Below are 18,509 nucleotides of genomic sequence, written 5' to 3' on the forward strand. Positions count from 1 at the left end.
CACATCTCGTGAGAGTCAACATTTTCCACATCAAAAAATCCAAATTTGCCCAAAATTTTGACTTTTTTTTGGAGTAGATCCTTGAAACTTTCCAGGTTATTATAATTAATGGTGTCCTTACTGGTAGTTTTTAATTCAACTCTCTAAGTACAATAGAACAGAATTTGTCCCCCGAAAGCAGAATTTTTTACATGAAAAAATTCAAAACTGCCCAAAATTTTGACTTTTTTTTAGAGTAGATCCTTGAAACTTTCCAGGTTATTACAATTCATGGTGTCCTTACTGGTAGTTTTCAAATGAACTCTCTAAGTACAGTAGAACAGAAGTTGTACCCCAAAAGCAACATTTGCCACATGAAAAAATCCAAAATTGCCCAAAATTTTGACTTTTTTTTTGGAGTAGATCCTTGAAACTTTTCAGATTATTATGATTCATGGTTTTCTTACTGGTAGTTTTTAAATCAACTCTCTAAGTACAATAAAACAGAAGTTGTCTCCCAAAAGCAACAGTTTCCACATGAAAAAATTCAAAATTGCCCAAAATTTTGACTTTTTTTTGGAGTAGATCCTTGAAACTTTCCTGATTATCATAATTCATGGTTTCCTTACTGGTAGTTTTTAATTCAACTCTCTAAGTACAATAGAACAGAATTTGTCCCCCAAAAGTAACATTTTCCACATAAAAAAATCGAAAATTGCCCAAAATTTTGACTTTTTTTTGGAGTAGATCCTTGAAACTCTCCAGATTAATATAATTCATGGTTCCCTTACTGGTAGTTTTCAAATCAAGTCTCTAAGTACAATAAAACAGAATTTGTCCCCCAAAAGCAACATTTTTCACATGAAAAAATCCAAAATTGCCCAAAATTTTGACTTTTTTTTAGAGTAGATCCTTGAAACTTTCCAGGTTATTACAATTTATGGTGTCCTTACTGGTAGTTTTTAATTCAACTCTCTAAGTATAATAAAACAGAATTTGTCCCCCAAAAGCAGAATTTTTCACATGAAAAAATCGAAAATTGCCCAAAATTTTGACTTTTTTTTAGAGTAGATCCTTGAAACTTTGCAGATTATTATAATTCATGTTTTCCTTACTGGTAGTTTTTAATTCAACTCTCTAAGTACAATAGAACAGAAATTGTCTCCCAAAAGCAACATTTTTCACATGAAGAATTCCAAAATTGCCCAAAATTTTGACTTTTTTCTAGAGTAGATCCTTGAAACTTTCCAGTTTATTATAATTCATGGTTTCCTTACTGGTAGTTTTTAATTCAACTCTCTAAGTACAATAGAACAGAAATTGTTCCCTAAAAGCAACATTTTCTACATGAAAAATTCCAAAATTGCCCAAAATTTTGACTTTTTTTTGGAGTAGATCCTCACATCTCGTGAGGTTGGTAGTTTTTAAATCAACTCTCTAAGTACAATAGAACAGAATTTGTCCCCCAAAAGCAGAATTTTTCACATGAAAAAATCGAAAATTGCCCAAAATTTTTACTTTTTTTTGGAGTAGATCTTTGAAACTTTCCAGATTGTTATAATTCATGGTTCCCTTACTGGTTGTTTTTAAAATCAAGTCTCTAAGTACAATAGAACAGAATTTGTCCCCCAAAAGCAGAATTTTACACATGAGAAATCGAAAATTGCCCAACATTTTGACTTTTTTTTAGAGTAGATCCTTGAAACTTTCCAGTTTATTATAATTCATGGTTTCCTTACTGGTAGTTTTTAATTCAACTCGTCTAAGTACTAATAGAACAGAAATTGTCCCCTAAAAGCAACATTTTCCACATGAAAAATTCCAAAATTGCCCAAAATTTTGACTTTTTTTTAGAGTAAATCCTTGAAACTTTCCAGTTTATTAAAATTCATGGTTTCCTTACTGGTTGTTTTTAAATCAACTTTCTAAGTACAATAGAACAGAATTTGTCCCCCAAAAGCAACATTTTCCGCATTAAAAAAATCCAAAAACTGTCCAAAATTTTGACTTTTTTTTGGAGTTGTTTTGCGACTTTGCTTTTTTTTTTATATTATAAACAAAATGTGTTCTTGAAACTTTTATAAATAATGGACTGTTTAAAAATGCTAATCTACCAGCACGTGCGTTTTTGTTTATTAAGCATCTTCTTTGTATCAATACTGACGCCGCCGCCGTTTAGAGGCGTGATTACATTAAAATAAGCTTTTTTTAATTCATTCGCATTTTACATTTTAGAACTGTAACTTCACTCCATATTTTTTTTAGTTTAATAAATAGTTCTTAGAAAAATTTGGAGTGTTATTGTGTTTTCCTTCTTTTTGAGAAGAAGAGGTTAAAGTGAAGTATAATACATATAATACCACCCCGGTATTATTCAGGAGTAGATCCTTGAAACTTTCCAGTTTATTATAATTCATGATTTCCTTACCGGCAGTTTTAATTCAACTCTCTAAGTACAATAGAACAGAATGAAAAACACTAGTAGCTGTATTATTGTACTGTATATTGTACTTAGGAGAAAAAAAAAACAAAAACCTTGAAAAGCACGAAAAACTAAACATTAAAAAGTGATAAAAACTAACCTAGATTAAAAACGGTAAAGATAAAATTGTAAAGATTACAATTAATATTCATTAATATTCTTTTTATTTATTGTTGTTTTTATTCTCGCTACGGGTAATTTTTGTTTTATTTGGTGAACGTATATGTTTTTTGTAATGTTCTGTATCTGATGATGGTTTATACAGCCAAATGCATAATACATTTACGTAAGTGACCTACATGCATTTTTCTTGGAGATATAGACTTCGCTCATTTTATATACACAGTTTCTCCTACAAAATATGGACTCTATTCATTCTATTATTAATTCTATTCAACTATAAAATTGTAAGCTTAAAATTATAGTACATTAAATAATAGGCAATACACATCTCGTGAGAGTATTAGAACGAATTTTAAGTTAAGTTAGATGTGGCATAGAATACAATGTTATACTGCCAAAAGTATAATTTCGTTCGCAAGTTTTTTCTTTGGGTTATGAATATGTTCGCCCCAATATCGGAACAAGCAATTAATCGTGTTAAGCACAGTTGAACTTTTTTTTCCATATACCTTTAATTACAAAATTTTATCATTGAAAACAAACTCACCCAAAGCTTTCAGCATTAAAACAGCATTTCCCAAGTTGATCCTCTGGATCTCCGGCACTGTATTATCCTCCAACTCATGCTTATACGACCATGCTGTGTACAACCTAAAACACTTGCCGGCAGCAACCCTGCCCGCCCTCCCAGCCCTCTGATTGGCCGACGCCTTCGATATCGGCACCACCATCAGACTCTCCATACCCGTCCTGGAATTAAAATGATTCTGCTTGGCAAATCCCGGATCTATCACGTAAACGATATTGTCAATGGTCAACGACGTTTCGGCAATATTGGTGGCCAGTACCACTTTCCTGGCACCAGGTGGCGTCGGTTCGAAGATTTTCGCTTGCATGTCACTCGGCAGGTTCGCGTATACCGGTAAAATGAGAAGTTCTCGAACTTTCGAGCCCAATCGTCTAATGCGGTCCTGTAAGAGTTCGTGGCAGGTTTCGATCTCCTCCTGACCCGTCAGGAATACCAAGACGTCGCCCAAAGGTTGGGAGACGTGGATTTGGAGGATGGAGATGACGCACGCGTCCACGTAGTCCGCTTCCGGGGCTTTTGTGTAGTAGATGTCCACCGGAAAGCGTCTGCCTAACAACAGCATATCAATCAATCAATATTTATTTCCATTTAACATTACTCATTTACATTAAAAAAGAAAAACTAATAGTAAACATGGAAATAAAAAGAGCTCAACAACTTATGTCGTATTGAATATGCGAACCAACTGGAGCATGATAGATACACATAATCTAGGGAACTTCTAGAATTTTTTTCAGTTGTCTAAATGTGTAAAGGATACATCTTAACTTTTTAACGACTCCATTTATGTGAATATCCCATTTTAAATTTTTGTCAATTTCAACAGGAAGATACATTATCTGGTCGACACTCTCAATGAAAATATCCCCTTGAGTTAAACTTAATTTAATTTTATTATAGTCCGGAATATTCCTGTGGTTGGGACTAACAGCTACGAATTTGTTTTTGTTAAAATTTATTGTTAGCGACATTGCAGCAAACCAGTTTTTATTATCATGCAATCCCCTTTCTGCAACTTCAAAGGTTGAAGCTAATTATTCTCTTACTACACATTTTTCTATAACTGTACAGGGTGTCTCAAAAATTCGAGCCAAAATCTATTAAACCCTATAGGACTGAACCAAAACTAGTTTTCAAAAATTTAAAAATTATCTCTAACGCCTTCTCAGGATTTACCTTCATACAAGATCACACAAGATATAAGTCCTTCCTATCAATATTTAATCTACTATATCAAATTTAAATAAAGTGTTATTAAATTAAATATTGCATATATATTTTCTGCCAAAATATTGGTTTTTATTAGAACAACCTTTAAGCCCACCCACCCCAAACATTTGCACAGTAAGAAATTCTTTTGAAAAATCAGCGTTTTTCGTTCATAAAATCCAATCTTATAGCACTGTTTTTGTATTAAATATTTATTAATATACATATATAAGATTATATCAAATTTAAATAACCAAACTGTATTATTATTGGATGTAAACAACGAAACCTGCTGTTATTTATACGCATTATTTTTGAAAACAATGATTTTTGAAAACAATTTTTTACTGGTAAGTTGTGTGGGGTGGGTGGGGGGTAAGGGTAAGGTTAATGAAAAACGTTTTTTTTTCAGAAAATAATTGCCTGAGAGAAAAATATTTTTTAAGAAAATTATAGGTGAGAATATACGTATATAATATACAATTCGGTTTACAAATGTGAGAAAATTTGGGCATTTAAAAAATTGACAAGGGATTTACATATCTAGTCTTTAAACTCGATTACTAGACCTCAAATCTTTGATGACAGTCTTCTGAAAAATCACTGTTTTTGTCAATATCAAAGATAATTATACTAACGCATAGTTTACTATTATTTTCTATAGTTTACTATTATTTCTTATAGTTTATTATAGTTTACTATTATTTTCTTTGTGAATATTATCCAACCTACTGATGCAGTATTTATACTAAATATTTATATACAGGGTGTAACATAAGTGATGACTTTAATTTTAAAGGGTGATTCCTTCTAATTTTTTAAATTAAAAAGTTGATATAACATATGTCCGGAGACGCTTCATTTTCGAGATACAGAGTGTTATTTTTTTTTTTAATAAAACAAATAAAAATTGAACTTTTTTGTTCCTTCAATTTTGTACATATCTTGCTTCGTTCAGAGAAAATAATTTAAAAAAATGCGCAGAATCCAAACTTTACGTCTAAAATTCTATTTACAGTTGAGGCAAGTTTTTCACAGGAAGCCATCAGAAGCTTCCACAATAATCATTTTTGGGACTACGAAAATCCTTATGCCATTGGAGAAAGTGGATTTCAACAGCAATTTTCGGTGAATGTTTGGACAGGAATTCTTGGTGATCATCTTATCGGACCGCATTTTTTCCCTCCTCGACTGAATGTACCTCTCTTAATAACACTTTTCCTCAGCAATGGTCGGGCGGGGGAGTCAGTTATGGCCAGCAGGATCCCCAGACCTGAATCCTCTGGACTATTTCTTTTGGAGATATCTCAAAATTGCTTGTTTATGCGACACTCGTTGTGGATGAAAATGATTTAAGAAACCTAATTGTAGATTCTTCTAATGTCATACAATGTGTGTGAGAATTGACAGTCGTGGTTCTCATTTCGAGCATTTAATTTAATAATTTGATATTTAAAACTCGTAGCTCTGAGTAAGTTTTTATTATTTTTCACAAAAATTAAGAGACATACAAATAAGCCAAAGGATACTTTATAAAATTACTAACAAACTGTAAGAATTTCAACAAATTCGGTAAACGTGTTTTCTAGATATTAATGAAAAAAATCCATTTTACAAAAAAAGTTTTACAACCTGTATCTCGAAAACAAAGCGTCTCCGGACATATTTTTATATGAACTTTTTTAGTTAAATAATTACAAGGAATCACTCCTTAAAATTAAAGTCATCACTTATGTTACCCCTTGTATAAAATTATATCAAATTTAAATATAAACAGTGTTATTAAATTAAATATTGCATATATATTTTCTGCAGAAACAACCCTTAATCCCCCCACCCACCCCAAACATTTGCTCAGTGAGAAATTCCTTTAAAAAATTACTGTTTTTCGTTCGTAATATCCAATCTAATGACGTCGTTTTTATACTAAATATTTATATATAAAATTAGATCAAATTTAAATAAACAATGTTATCAAATTAAATATTGCATATATTTTTTTTGCAGAAACATTGTTTTTTATCAACACAACCCTTGCCCCCCCACCCACCCCAAACATTAGCCCAGTAAAAACTTCCTTTGAAAAATCACTGTTTTTCGTTCATAAAATCCAATCTAATAGAACTGTTTTTGTATTTTTATTAATATACATATACAATTAGTTAGTATTGTTAACAATGGTTGAGTTTTCCCCGGGAATTAAAATAGAAGATTTTAGTTGTTTTATTGCCAATAAGCTTACCTTGCCTAATACCTATTGAGAAAGAATTTTTGATTTTTAAATATTGCTAAATTTTCGTAGGTATGCATCTAGTTTAAGTAATTGTAAAACTCTATTCCTACAAAGTATTTAAAAAACGTTCAGCCAAACTTGACTTTTTAACTCTTCTTTCGTTGCCATTAATATGTCATAAAACTCGGGACTTTTCATTTGTCTCCATTTTATCCCTTGAGTCTCCTATAAGATTTCTTAAGTTGGCTGAACTTTGACAGAGCATTCTTCGACCGAAGTCTTTAAAAACCTCATCAAACCTTTTTGTCAAGATCCTATTCACAAAAGTGTTCTTTTTAAATGCTTTTCAAGGTTCAAGCCTGCCTTAGCAACAATTTTGAAAATAAGTATATATATGTGTAGTAGTGACTAAAAAAATTATTATTGAGGATCAGGTTAAGCACTCACTTCAAAGTCCAATATCGTTAAAACTACTTGACATATTATCATAAAACAAGAAGCATAATATTCACAAAAGTGTTCTTTTAAAATGATTTCCAACATTCAAGCCTGTCCTAACAATAGTTTTGACTTTTTGTGCAGTGGTCACCAAAAAACTATCATCCATGCTTAAGTTGATGACCCACTTTAAAGTCCGATATCTCAAAAACTACATGACGTATTCTCATGAAAGAAAAAGCATAATATTCACAAAAGTGTTCTTTTAAAATGATTTCCAAGATTCAAGCCTGCCTTAGCAATAGTTTTGGAAATATCGGACTTTTTGTGCAGTGGTCACCAAAAAACTATCATCCATAATTAAGTTGAGGACCCACTTTAAAGTCCGATATCTCAAAAACTACATGACGTATTCTCATGAAACAAAAAGCATAATATTCACAAGTGTTCTTCTGAACTAATTTCTAGGACTCAAGCCTGCCCCAGCAATAATTTTGGAAATATCGAACATTTTGTGCAGTAGTGAACAAAAAATGATTATCGATGTTACACCATAAAACTATTGTATTAAGTTTTAGGTAACATCATAGGAAAAATTGTATTAATTTAATTAAAAATTAATACAATTACATGAATGAATTGTAAATGCATGAACTAACCTGGTATCCTAAATATAGGAGCTTGATCAAAAAACTCCGAAAACTTCTGAGCATCTAAGGTTGCACTGGAAATCAGTAACTTTAGGTCAGGACGAAACCGGGCGATATCCTTGACTAATCCAAATAAAATGTCGGTGTGCAGAGTCCTCTCGTGGGCTTCGTCAATAATCATCACACTAAAAAAAAAAAAAACTCTTATCCGCTTATCACTAAATCCATTGAAAACCAAATCGATGATGATGGAAACCCTATACTTGATGAAGCTGAAATATATTTCCAGCAAGTCGGCGTTCCTCCTCACTATGTTCTTCCCGTTCAGCAATGGCTAGACGACGAGTTTACAAATAAATGGATAGGGCGAAGGGAGGGAGGGGGGGCTATAGAATGGCCTGCTAGATCTCCTGATATAACGCCGTTAGACTTTTTTCTATGGGGTCATTTGAAATCTATTGTGTTTACTCCCCAACCTGAAAGTTTGGATGAACTTCGTCAACGCGTCATCGACAGCTGCCATGATATCCCACAACATGTTTTTGAAAATGTCCGTCAGGAATTTGAACATCGCCTATATCATTGTTCGGCCAAAACGGGCAACATTTTGAACACTTATTGAAATAAAAACTGATATTTTCATGTTTTTGTTTTCTCTCTGAACAAATTAAGTTAAACAAAGATTTTTCTAATTTTCTCGAAAACGAATCGACCGATTTAAAAAAATCAAACGTCAAAATAAAAGACTTCGAAAGACCTTTTAAACAAGCTATTACTCGATACCCCTTGCCATTTAAAATTTTTAAGGGGATGACCCTGGGGGGCAGAGGGTGAAAGGGGGTGAAGTAATTTTAGGTTAGAAAGTTGTCCCCCTTGAAAAAACTTTTTGAGGTATTTCGGAGTTTTTTTTTTAAACATTGGTTTTCGATAAATCCGTGGTGGGAAGTTTTCAAATGAACACCCTGTATAAATCTTTAGTATAAAAACAGCGTTATTAGACTGAATAATATAGACGAAAAACAGTGATTTTTTAGAAGAATTTCATCAAATATGTGAGGTGTAGTAATCGAATTTAAAAACTAGATATGTAAATCCCAAGTCAATTTTTTTAAATGTCGAAATGTTCTCGCTTCTGTAAACAGAATAGTATATGATATACGTCTACTCTACAGTTTAATAAATATATTTAACGATAATAATATATGATGTGTTACTTGGATAAGACCCAAAGTACACCTCATTGGCAGGCCTAGAAGCTCACATTGCTGTGTCAAATTGGTCAAAGTTGCAACAATATAAATTCCTTCAACATCTATTGCATCTAATGCTCAAGGTTCAATTCGAGTTCTTCCATTTTAAACTCACAGTCACCACTTTTGTCACCACCATTTTTCACTCACAATTAAACCAGTGGTATATAAAGCAACATGACAGAGAAAATGCTTACTAGATTGAATAAAATCTAAATTTATTCATAATCAGACCTAATAAATCACAATTAAAAGACGGTTTTCACCACCGGTGGTTAAAACTAGCGCCGACCCTCTTGTCCAGGTTCTGATTCCCTCCAGGGCCCCCGAAATGTTGGGTGGCTCCCCCTCCCACATTCAAAGTGGATTCTCCAAATCGGTTCTTGCTTGACCACACTGGCACTTTGGCATCTACGCCCACATTGTGACCGTAACCGTTGGCATGTCCATAGGAAACACTTCCACCTGAACCTTAAAGTGGAAATATGATTGGTAACATGATTTGTTACACAATCAAGTCTTACCGTTTGGATTTTGGAAGCCTACACCTCCCCCTTGAACTTTCCCATTGGCACCACCTGCCCCAAAGCCTTGAGGACCTTGCCTACAAAACTTACTATATCAATATCCTCCTCTAGTAAGCTTAGAACAATTAATAATACCTTCTTTGTCTTATTAAGACCTCCCCCTCCTGCTGGTTTAATACTGGAACAGCTGATACAGCAGCAATGACTGCTACTAAGAGAACAGCAAACAACTGAGCGTTCATTATTATTTATTAATGCACTTGGATGAACTGATGTGGCTATACAGCGATTTGCTTATTTTATATATTATTATTGCTACGGTAATTCACAGTTTCCGAAGACCTGACCTACGCTTGCGTTATCGGTTTCTTGGGTGAATAATCACGTGCTGTAAAGTACCGACTTAAACGTGGGGAGATTAGTCAGGGGTCAGGACTTGTTGATTAAGTCGTAATCTGTTAGTTTTTGTTTGTTTTAACTGTTTGAAATGAGAGCAGTATATGATGTTTTCTTTGTTAAAGAATGAGGAAAACGTCGAGGATGAATCCACACTTAAATATATATTTGTTTAACGATTATTAAGTGAGTTTTTGGTTTTGATATATTTATCAACCGTATATGGTCAAGGTGTATTTATTAAACTGTCGAATATACGTATGTCATATACTATTTTATATTTTGGCATTTAAAAAATTGACATATCAATCACTGTTTATCCATCATATTATGGAATCTAATAATAATAATAATATATAAATACAATTCTAACTCGTACTTTGTTTTATTTTGGTAATTTATTTTACACTCATGTTTTATTTACACTTTTCCTGTAAGTTTTATTTGTATTTATTTATATATATGTACATTTAAATATACATTATATACAAATATACATATACAGTGCTTTCATTTCAAAACGATCCACTCTTAATAACTTTCTTAAAAAAAATTAAATCGGTAAATGTGTAACCAAATAGTTAGCGAAAATGTCTAGAAGTAATGAATATTTTATTTACGCCAAACTTTGGTATTTTAAATGAATACTTTTAGTGTGGTACCTACATCATTTTAAAATTCTTAATTTTTTTATAATAGATCATCAAAAAAAATACAAGCAATTTAGAAGTTAAAATGTGTGGTAACAAACAGTACATTTAGTTCAAGCAAATTATTTATTTTTTTAAGTAAAGAATGTGTAGGGGAGACCGAGGATACAATGGACACCAGGACAGAATGGACATGTTTAAAACTCCCGCTTAATATGTATTTGAAGGGTCAATGGGGGATACAATGGACGGATGTCCATAGTATCCCCTATTGTCCATTGTATCCCCAGAATGTTTTTATTTTTTTATTTCAGATGGTGAGAGAGTATAAAAAAGAAAACCGACAGGGAATTCTCTGAAGGAGATCTAAGAAGAGCTGTAGAGGATGTCTTAAATAATATTGGTAGCTTGCGAAAAGTTTCGGAGAGGTATAATGTTACTAAGTCTCGTTTAGCTATTTATGTGAAAAGGGATAGAGAACAGGGGATAGAAAATATATCTTTAAAACCAAATTTTAAACATCGTCAATTTTTTTCTCCAGAAATGGAACAAGCATTAGCTGAATATTTACTCAAATGTTCGTCTATGTTCTATGGATTAACTCCAAAAAAAACTAGACAACTAGCATTTCAGTTTGCGTCTCGAAATAAGCTTTTAATCCCGGATTCTTGGGCAACAAAAGCAATGGCTGGCGAGGAGTGGTTTCCCGGTTTTTTGAGGAGAAATCCAGAACTCTCAATTCGAAAACCGGAAGCAACATCTCTTGCTCGTATGACGGCGTTTAACAAAACAGTTGTTCAAACTCAAAACTGTTTACAGCCGGCATAACTATCAGGCAAGCCAAATTTTTAATTTAGACGAAACAGGGGTTACTACCGTACCGCCTGTTGAAAAGATGTCTGGAGCTATGCAAGGATCTATGGGTCTTGTGAATAAATCTGGCTGGATGACAACAGATAATTTTATTAAAGTTCTTCAGTTTTTCCAACGAAATATCAGATGTAGTAAAAATAACCCCGTGTTACCCCCGTTGTTTGTTAAAGAAAATGGTATTGAAGTTTTGACCTTACCTCCGCATACATCAAATAAATTACAACCTCTTGACCGATCTGTTTTTGGACCTTTCAAGAGTTTTTTCAATATTTTTCCAAAGCTGCCAATTCTTGGATGATGACTTATCCAAATGAAACTATTTCTATTTACTCACTTGCGGAGCTATGCTCAAAGGCCTGGGATCGTGCTGCTACACCAGAAAATATAAAGTCTGGCTTTCGTAAAAGTGGAATTTTTCCCTTTAATCGGGACATATTTCAAGAACACGAGTTATTGTGTTCGTCAGTTTCAGATCGACCTGCTCCAGATGTCATTACCAATCAATCTGGTGGAAGCTGTATTTTCGCCGAAAGAGAAAACCTAGATGAAAACCTAATTCCAGCCACTGACGGAAATCGCGCTGCCGATGAAACCTCAATTCCTAGCACTAGCGTTACTGGGACTGAAAGTCCTTTAAATATATCTAACTTAATTACACCAGACAAAATAAGTCCTTATCCAACCCCGAAAACCTATGAGAAAAGGAAGAAAACAAGGAAAATGTATGATAGTTACTGACACTCCAGAAAAAGAAGAATTATTGGCAAGAAAGAAGCCTCCTCCAAAAAAGGTTAAGGAGATTAAGAGAAAAGTTCTAGTAGAAAGTGACTCTAGTGATGAAGAGATAAATGAAGAACTAACAAAAGATTCCTCCTCAGAGTGGGAGGAAGAAGAAGAGACAGTTCAGGATACCCACGATGTAGAAAGAGGCGGTGTCATTGTTGTCAAAGTTCCGGGAAAAACACCATTTTCTGGAAGAAATTATGTTGCTCGGGTAGAACGAAAACTTTTCGACGGATTTCAGGTTCGATTTTTTAAAAGAATGATTCCATCAAATCGCTTCAAAATTACAGAAGAAGAATCTTCTTTTGTAACATTCGGAGAAGTAATAGCTGTGCTTCCAAAAGGTATTGAAGTCAAAGATTCGATTTATTTCAACGCAGATTTGACAGAATTTAGTTTAACTTAAATAAAAGTTGAAAATTTGTTGCTTCCTAAATAAATATTTACTCTAAGACTTTTTGTCTTTATTAGTAAATGAATGTCCAGAATATCCCCATATCATGTCCATTATTACCCCAGAGCAGGGGATACATTGGACAAATGACCAAAAATTTTTGATCCCGGTTTAAAAATATTTTTTAATTTATTTGGATAATGCTATGTAGTAATATATTATGACAAAAGTTTGTTTATTACATTAATAAAACCTTATGGATAGAGATTTCTTCGAAAAAAAGTTAGAGATCATTTAATCAAATTTGTCCCATGTATCCTCGGTCTCCCCTACCGTTATTTGCGAGAAAAAAGAGTGTCTTTAAATTGTTTGCAAAAATCTTTGCAGTCTTACAACTTTGTATGTGTATTTATTTCACTTATATTTTTTGCGAAACCTACCTAATAGGTACAAAAAAACACTGCAATACCTTACATTTTTAAGGCGTTTAAAAAGCAGGCGATTTATTATTGTTAAAACTGTCAGTTTGACGCGTGCAATTTTTCAATTTTAGTTAAAACAGTGAGTTAATAAAATGGTGTATACGCTAGCCGACAGAATAGAAATAATTTTCCTTTATGGAGCTCAAGATCGGTGTGCTCGCAGAACCGCGAGAGCATTTAATGAAAGGTATCAAGATAAAAACGTGAGCCATAAATACGTATTAGAATTGATACGAAAAATTTGAAGAGACGGGATCGATTTGCAATAAGAAAAAATATGAAAATAGAATTGTCGATGAAGCATGCCAAGTTGAAGTACTAGGGCAATTTGCTATGGATCCAACTTTGTCTATAACAAAGGCCCGCAAAACTAACAAATATTTCCACTGGTTCCGTACATAAAGTTTAAAAAAAAAATAAGTTCTTTCCTTATAAAATTCATATTCTTCATGAACTCGGAAGAAGGGAAAAGGGAAGATGATTTTGATAGGAGAATTCAATTTCACAAAATTTCACAAAGTGATGTGCCAGCGAATTGACGACGATCCCCATTTATTGAAGAACATTTGCTTCAGTGACAATCGACCTTTTTTTTAAATGGCCCTGGTGAACAGACATAACTGTAGATACTGGGATAATGAAAAAAATGTTTGGGCAGGAATTTATGGGAATGAAATGATCGGGCCATTTTTTTTTGGAAGAAAATTTGACTGGCGAAATTTATTTAAACCTTTTAGAAAATGCAATATACCCTTCCATCATCCAATCTATGGAAAATCAAGTAGATCAACATGGTGCTATATTATTGAATGAAAATAATATACATTTTCAGCAGGATGGAGCTCCCCGCGCACTACACTTTGGTAGTTTGAGAGTGACTTGATGAAAATTTTCGAGAAAAGTGGATTGGCAGACGTGGTGCAATCGAATGGCCTGCGCGGTCTCCGGACCTAACCCCACTAGATTTTTTTTCTTTGGGGCTACTTAAAAAGCAAAGTTTATAAAACCCCACCTGAGAGTATTGAGAATTTAAAAAATAGAATGCAGATTAAATGCAGAGAAATTAGCGGGCAGACGCTTGCCAATGTTCGTAAGAAGTTTGAAAATAGGCTTTTTTATTGTCTTGTTAATAACGGCGCGCATTTTGAATATTTATTAAAAATAAATGTGTTAAAACTAATTAAAATTTGTTTTTCTACCCTACCGATTTACATTTTAATTGCTTCTTGGTCAAATCAATTTTATTTTTTTTTACAACCATTGTTAGCATAATGAATGCCCTTTAAAATAATGTATCACACCATGGGGTAGCCATTTGACATACAAAAGTTTGGCGTAAATAAAATATTCATTATTTCTAGACATTTTCGCTAACTATTTGCTTACACATTTACCGATTTCATTTTTTTTTGGTACCGTTGAATAGAGAATTTTTACGCTCCTTACTATGATGTATCACGACGATGGGGGTTCCCATTTGACATATTAAAGTGAGGTTAGCTGGAGGTGAGGAGGTGATTGACAGAACTTCAGTAAATGCATAATTAAACGCCCCCCTGTATATCTAATTTGACGTGTTTTTTTTTTTTTTAAGAAAGTTATTAAGGGGTGGATCGTTTTGAAATGAAAGCACTGTATATAAAATTATATTTAATTTAAATAAACAATGTTATTAAATTAAATATTGCATATATATTTTCTGTGGAAACGTCGTTTTTCATTAAAACAACCCTTAACCCCGCACCCACCCCAAACACTTGCCCAGTAACAAATTCTTTTGAAAAATCACAGTTTTTCGTCCATAATATCCAATTTAATAACACTGGTTCTGTATTAAATATTTATATATAATATTATATTTAATTTAAATAAACAATTTTATTAAATTAAATATTGCATATATATTTTCTGCAGAAACGTTGTTTTTTCATTAAAACAACCCCTTAGCCCCCCCACCCACCCCATATAATTGCGCAGTTAGAAATTCTTTTGAAAAATCACTGTTTTTCGTCCATAATATCCAATTTAATAACACTGTTTTTGTATTAAATATTTATATATAAAATTATATTTTATTTAAATAAACAATGTTATTAAATTAAATATTGCATATATATTTTCTGCAGAAACGTCGTTTTTCATTAAACAACCCTTAGCCCCCCACCCACCCCATATATTTGCGCAGTTAGAAATTCTTTTGAAAAAATCACTGTTTTTCGTCCATAATATCAAATTTAATAACACTGTTTCTGTATTAAATATTTATCAATATATCAAATTATATCAAATTTAAATAAATAGTGTTATTAAATTAAAAATTGCTTATATATTTTCTGCAGAAACATTGTTTTTTATTAAAACAACCCTTAACCCCCCCCACCCCACACCCAAACCTTTGACCAGTAAGAAAATTCTTTTAGATAAATCACTGATTTTTAATAATATCCAATCTAATAGCACGTTTTTGTATTAAATATTTATTAATACACATATATATAATTATATTAAATTTAATTAAAAAAAAACTATGATGTGTAAGGTACTTAAATAATAAATATGTCTTTGTTTAATTTATATGCTTTCCCTATTTTTATGTATCTACATTTTAAATAGTGCATTGGGACCTATTTTTGTATGGTCTTATTTACTGTTAGCTTAGAATTTAAATAAAATAAAAATATATAATTTACATGACAAATTATGAAAAGGAAATTAAACAAGTAGGTAGCCTCAAAACAACGTGAATCATTAAGGGTAGCTTTTGTCAAACTTTTACAGTTAATTATGAATATATATTAACAAGATAATAATTTTTATTTATCTGTTAAAAAAGTTTTTATAGTACATACGCCCTTTTACAATTTATTATTGACGGCGTTTCAATTTTTTTTTTCATTTTATTTCTTAACTGAGCTCACATTTTTTGATTCAAAAGAATTAAAAAAAATATATATTTCTAAAAAATTATAGAACATAATAAGACACCCATGAGAAAACTCCAAATTAAATAGGTACATATATTAATTAAAAACATAATAATCAACGGCTGTTAATAAAACGTTTATATTTATATCGGATTCCATAATTCACAAACATCATATACAAGGTGTCCCATAAATACTGGTAAATATTTTAATCGCAGATTCCCCTTGAAAAAAAAATTAGGTTAAGTTGAATTTTCCTAGTTCGAAAGTCACCAAGACCACCAAGATACAGGGTGATAAATTTAATCTATTTTTTTTTCGAATTTTGTCCATAAACTTAATTTGGACAATGTTTTTTTTTATAATTTTAAATTACGTCATAGAGGGCATAGATTGTTTACACAATGAATTATTATGAATGTTGTCATTGTCACTGTCTGGCTACTTATTGCGTATGGACGTGGATTGGCCCGCACGAAGCCCAGACTTGAACCCCCTTTGACTTTTGCTTGCATATGGGGATAACTGAAATGAATTATTTGCGAAAAAGCAATTTATGTATTCAACACGAACTTCATACTATACTAAGGGATAGTTTCAGCAAAGCACCTGAAATTATTAATGACCATAGTAAAACCATAACAGAACGTTAAGAGGGAAATTTCGGTAATGGTCCCATAAAAGATAAAAATACTGGAAAATTATTATTAATAATTTGGCAATTATTATTGCGCAAAAATAACCAGATACAACTACAACAATGATAACATAATTGTACATTCAGATTAATTTTATTAATGACCCTGATTATTTCCTCGAAGAAACCGTTCGCTTTTACTTCGGTACTTTACACTGGTTATTGACCTAACCTACGATAGTACCGATAAACAAACATGTGGGTCTCGGGGCTTTTTGGATACTGTGAATTACCTCTTTGAAATCCGAATATATATATAAGATGTGTAGCTTGCAACAGCATTATAAGATAATATTACTTCACAGTACTACTTTAATTAATTTAATTAATAAACAACCGTAAAAATGAACGCCCAGTTATTCGTTTTAGTTGCAGTGTTTGCTGCTGCTGCCGTATCGGCTGTTCCAGTATTAAACCAGGAGGGTGAAGTTCTCATTAGACAAAGAAGGTAAATGTTATTAACTATAGTGCATTAGAAGATCATTAGTTATTTAGCCAGTTTTCTGAAAAAATTGTTATCGCATTTTTTGGGGGTAGGTAATGTTTTTGTAGGCTCCTAAAGCAGGTTCGGTGAGTTTTAGGGAAAGAATAAGAACTTGTCAATAGTGATTAAAAATATATAAAACTCATAAAATTGTTAATGTAATTTATGTTTCCATTTTTACAGAGAGGGTCCTCAGGGCTTTGGAGGGGGCGGTGCTAACGGAAAAGTTCAAGGCGGAGTTGTAGGGTTCCAAAATCCGAACGGTAAGATTTATTAGTGGCTTGTCTTGGATGTAGAGGGGAAAAGTCTGTTATTGCGGGTAAAGTAGTCATTTTAGTTATAGAAGACTAGTATAAAACCCTTACTTGAATAGTTAAATAATTGCTGATGTGTTGCTTTAATTGTGGTATATTTAACCGGGTGTCCAAAACTTAACATTTATAATAAATATTTTTTAATAAAAAAAAGGCGCACCACTGCATTTTTCTAAAGGAAATTTTATTTTTCAAATTCTTGTTTAGTTTTGAGCAAATTTGTATTTTTGAGTTTTTTTTTTTTAATTTGATTTTCTCATTATTTGGTACACGTATTTCATATAGGTTAATGCATTTCGCAATGTTTCCTAGATTTTTTTGGGTATGATATTCCCATTATTACATTGTAGTGATCGAGTGTAAAGACTAGATATGTAAATGCACGTGTCGATTTTTTTAAATGCAGAAATTTGCTCCGTTTTGTAAAAAGAATATACGCATATTTTGCAGTTTGATAAATATACCTTGACCATATACGGTTGAGTGAAATAAAATGGGGGTATTTTTCACGTTTTACTCGAAAATCTTAAAGTTATATGAGGAAAAGTATACAGGGTGTTTTCAGAACTATGGGATCAAACTTCCTGGGGTTGTTCAGTGCAACAGTAGAATCCATTTGAGTATAGGAACCCATGTCCGGGAATCAGAACAATTGTTCAAAATGTCTTCCCCCAACCTCAATACACCGATTTAAACGCCGCACATGATTTCGGCGGACTACACTAAAAATTTGACCTCGTTTTGAATGATTTCAAATGCTTCGTCCAATTAAGTCTAGCTCTGATTTTACTGGAGTTTCGTAGACTAAAGACTTTACATGTCCCCACAAGAAAAAATCGAGGCGACGTTAAATCGGGGTGACCTAGGAGGCCAAGAAACTGCTCCACCTCTGGCCAATCCAACGGTGCCCAAACCGCTGAGCCAAATACTCGCGTACTTGTACAGCAAAGTGAGCCGGCACTCCATCATGCTGAAACCACATTTGCTAACGTTTACTGGAATATTTTCAAGAAGAACTCTCACGAGATGTGT

At 32.6% G+C, this 18,509-nt stretch overlaps 2 protein-coding genes across 2 annotated transcripts; both read right to left on the bottom strand.

Moving 5' to 3' along the window:
• Window positions 1-3,084: 3,084 nt before the first annotated feature.
• On the bottom strand, window positions 3,085-9,179 carry LOC126750013 (pre-mRNA-splicing factor ATP-dependent RNA helicase DHX16-like). Its single transcript, XM_050459527.1, has 3 exons — window positions 9,151-9,179; window positions 7,713-7,888; window positions 3,085-3,722 (listed from the first exon to the last, which is right to left on the bottom strand). The coding sequence occupies exons 1-3, from the start codon at window positions 9,177-9,179 to the stop codon at window positions 3,100-3,102; spliced, it is 828 nt and encodes a 275-aa protein (XP_050315484.1). The 3' UTR covers window positions 3,085-3,099.
• On the bottom strand, window positions 9,151-9,783 carry LOC126750014 (attacin-A-like). The gene is made up of 3 exons (XM_050459528.1): window positions 9,616-9,783; window positions 9,478-9,557; window positions 9,151-9,424 (listed from the first exon to the last, which is right to left on the bottom strand). Exons 1-3 carry the CDS (start codon window positions 9,720-9,722, stop codon window positions 9,216-9,218), a joined length of 396 nt encoding a protein of 131 aa, XP_050315485.1. The 5' UTR covers window positions 9,723-9,783; the 3' UTR covers window positions 9,151-9,215.
• Between the last annotated feature and the right edge of the window lie 8,726 nt (window positions 9,784-18,509).

This window comes from Anthonomus grandis, unplaced genomic scaffold (genome assembly GCF_022605725.1).
Source record: "Anthonomus grandis grandis unplaced genomic scaffold, icAntGran1.3 ctg00001034.1, whole genome shotgun sequence".
NCBI lineage: Eukaryota > Metazoa > Arthropoda > Insecta > Coleoptera > Curculionidae > Anthonomus > Anthonomus grandis.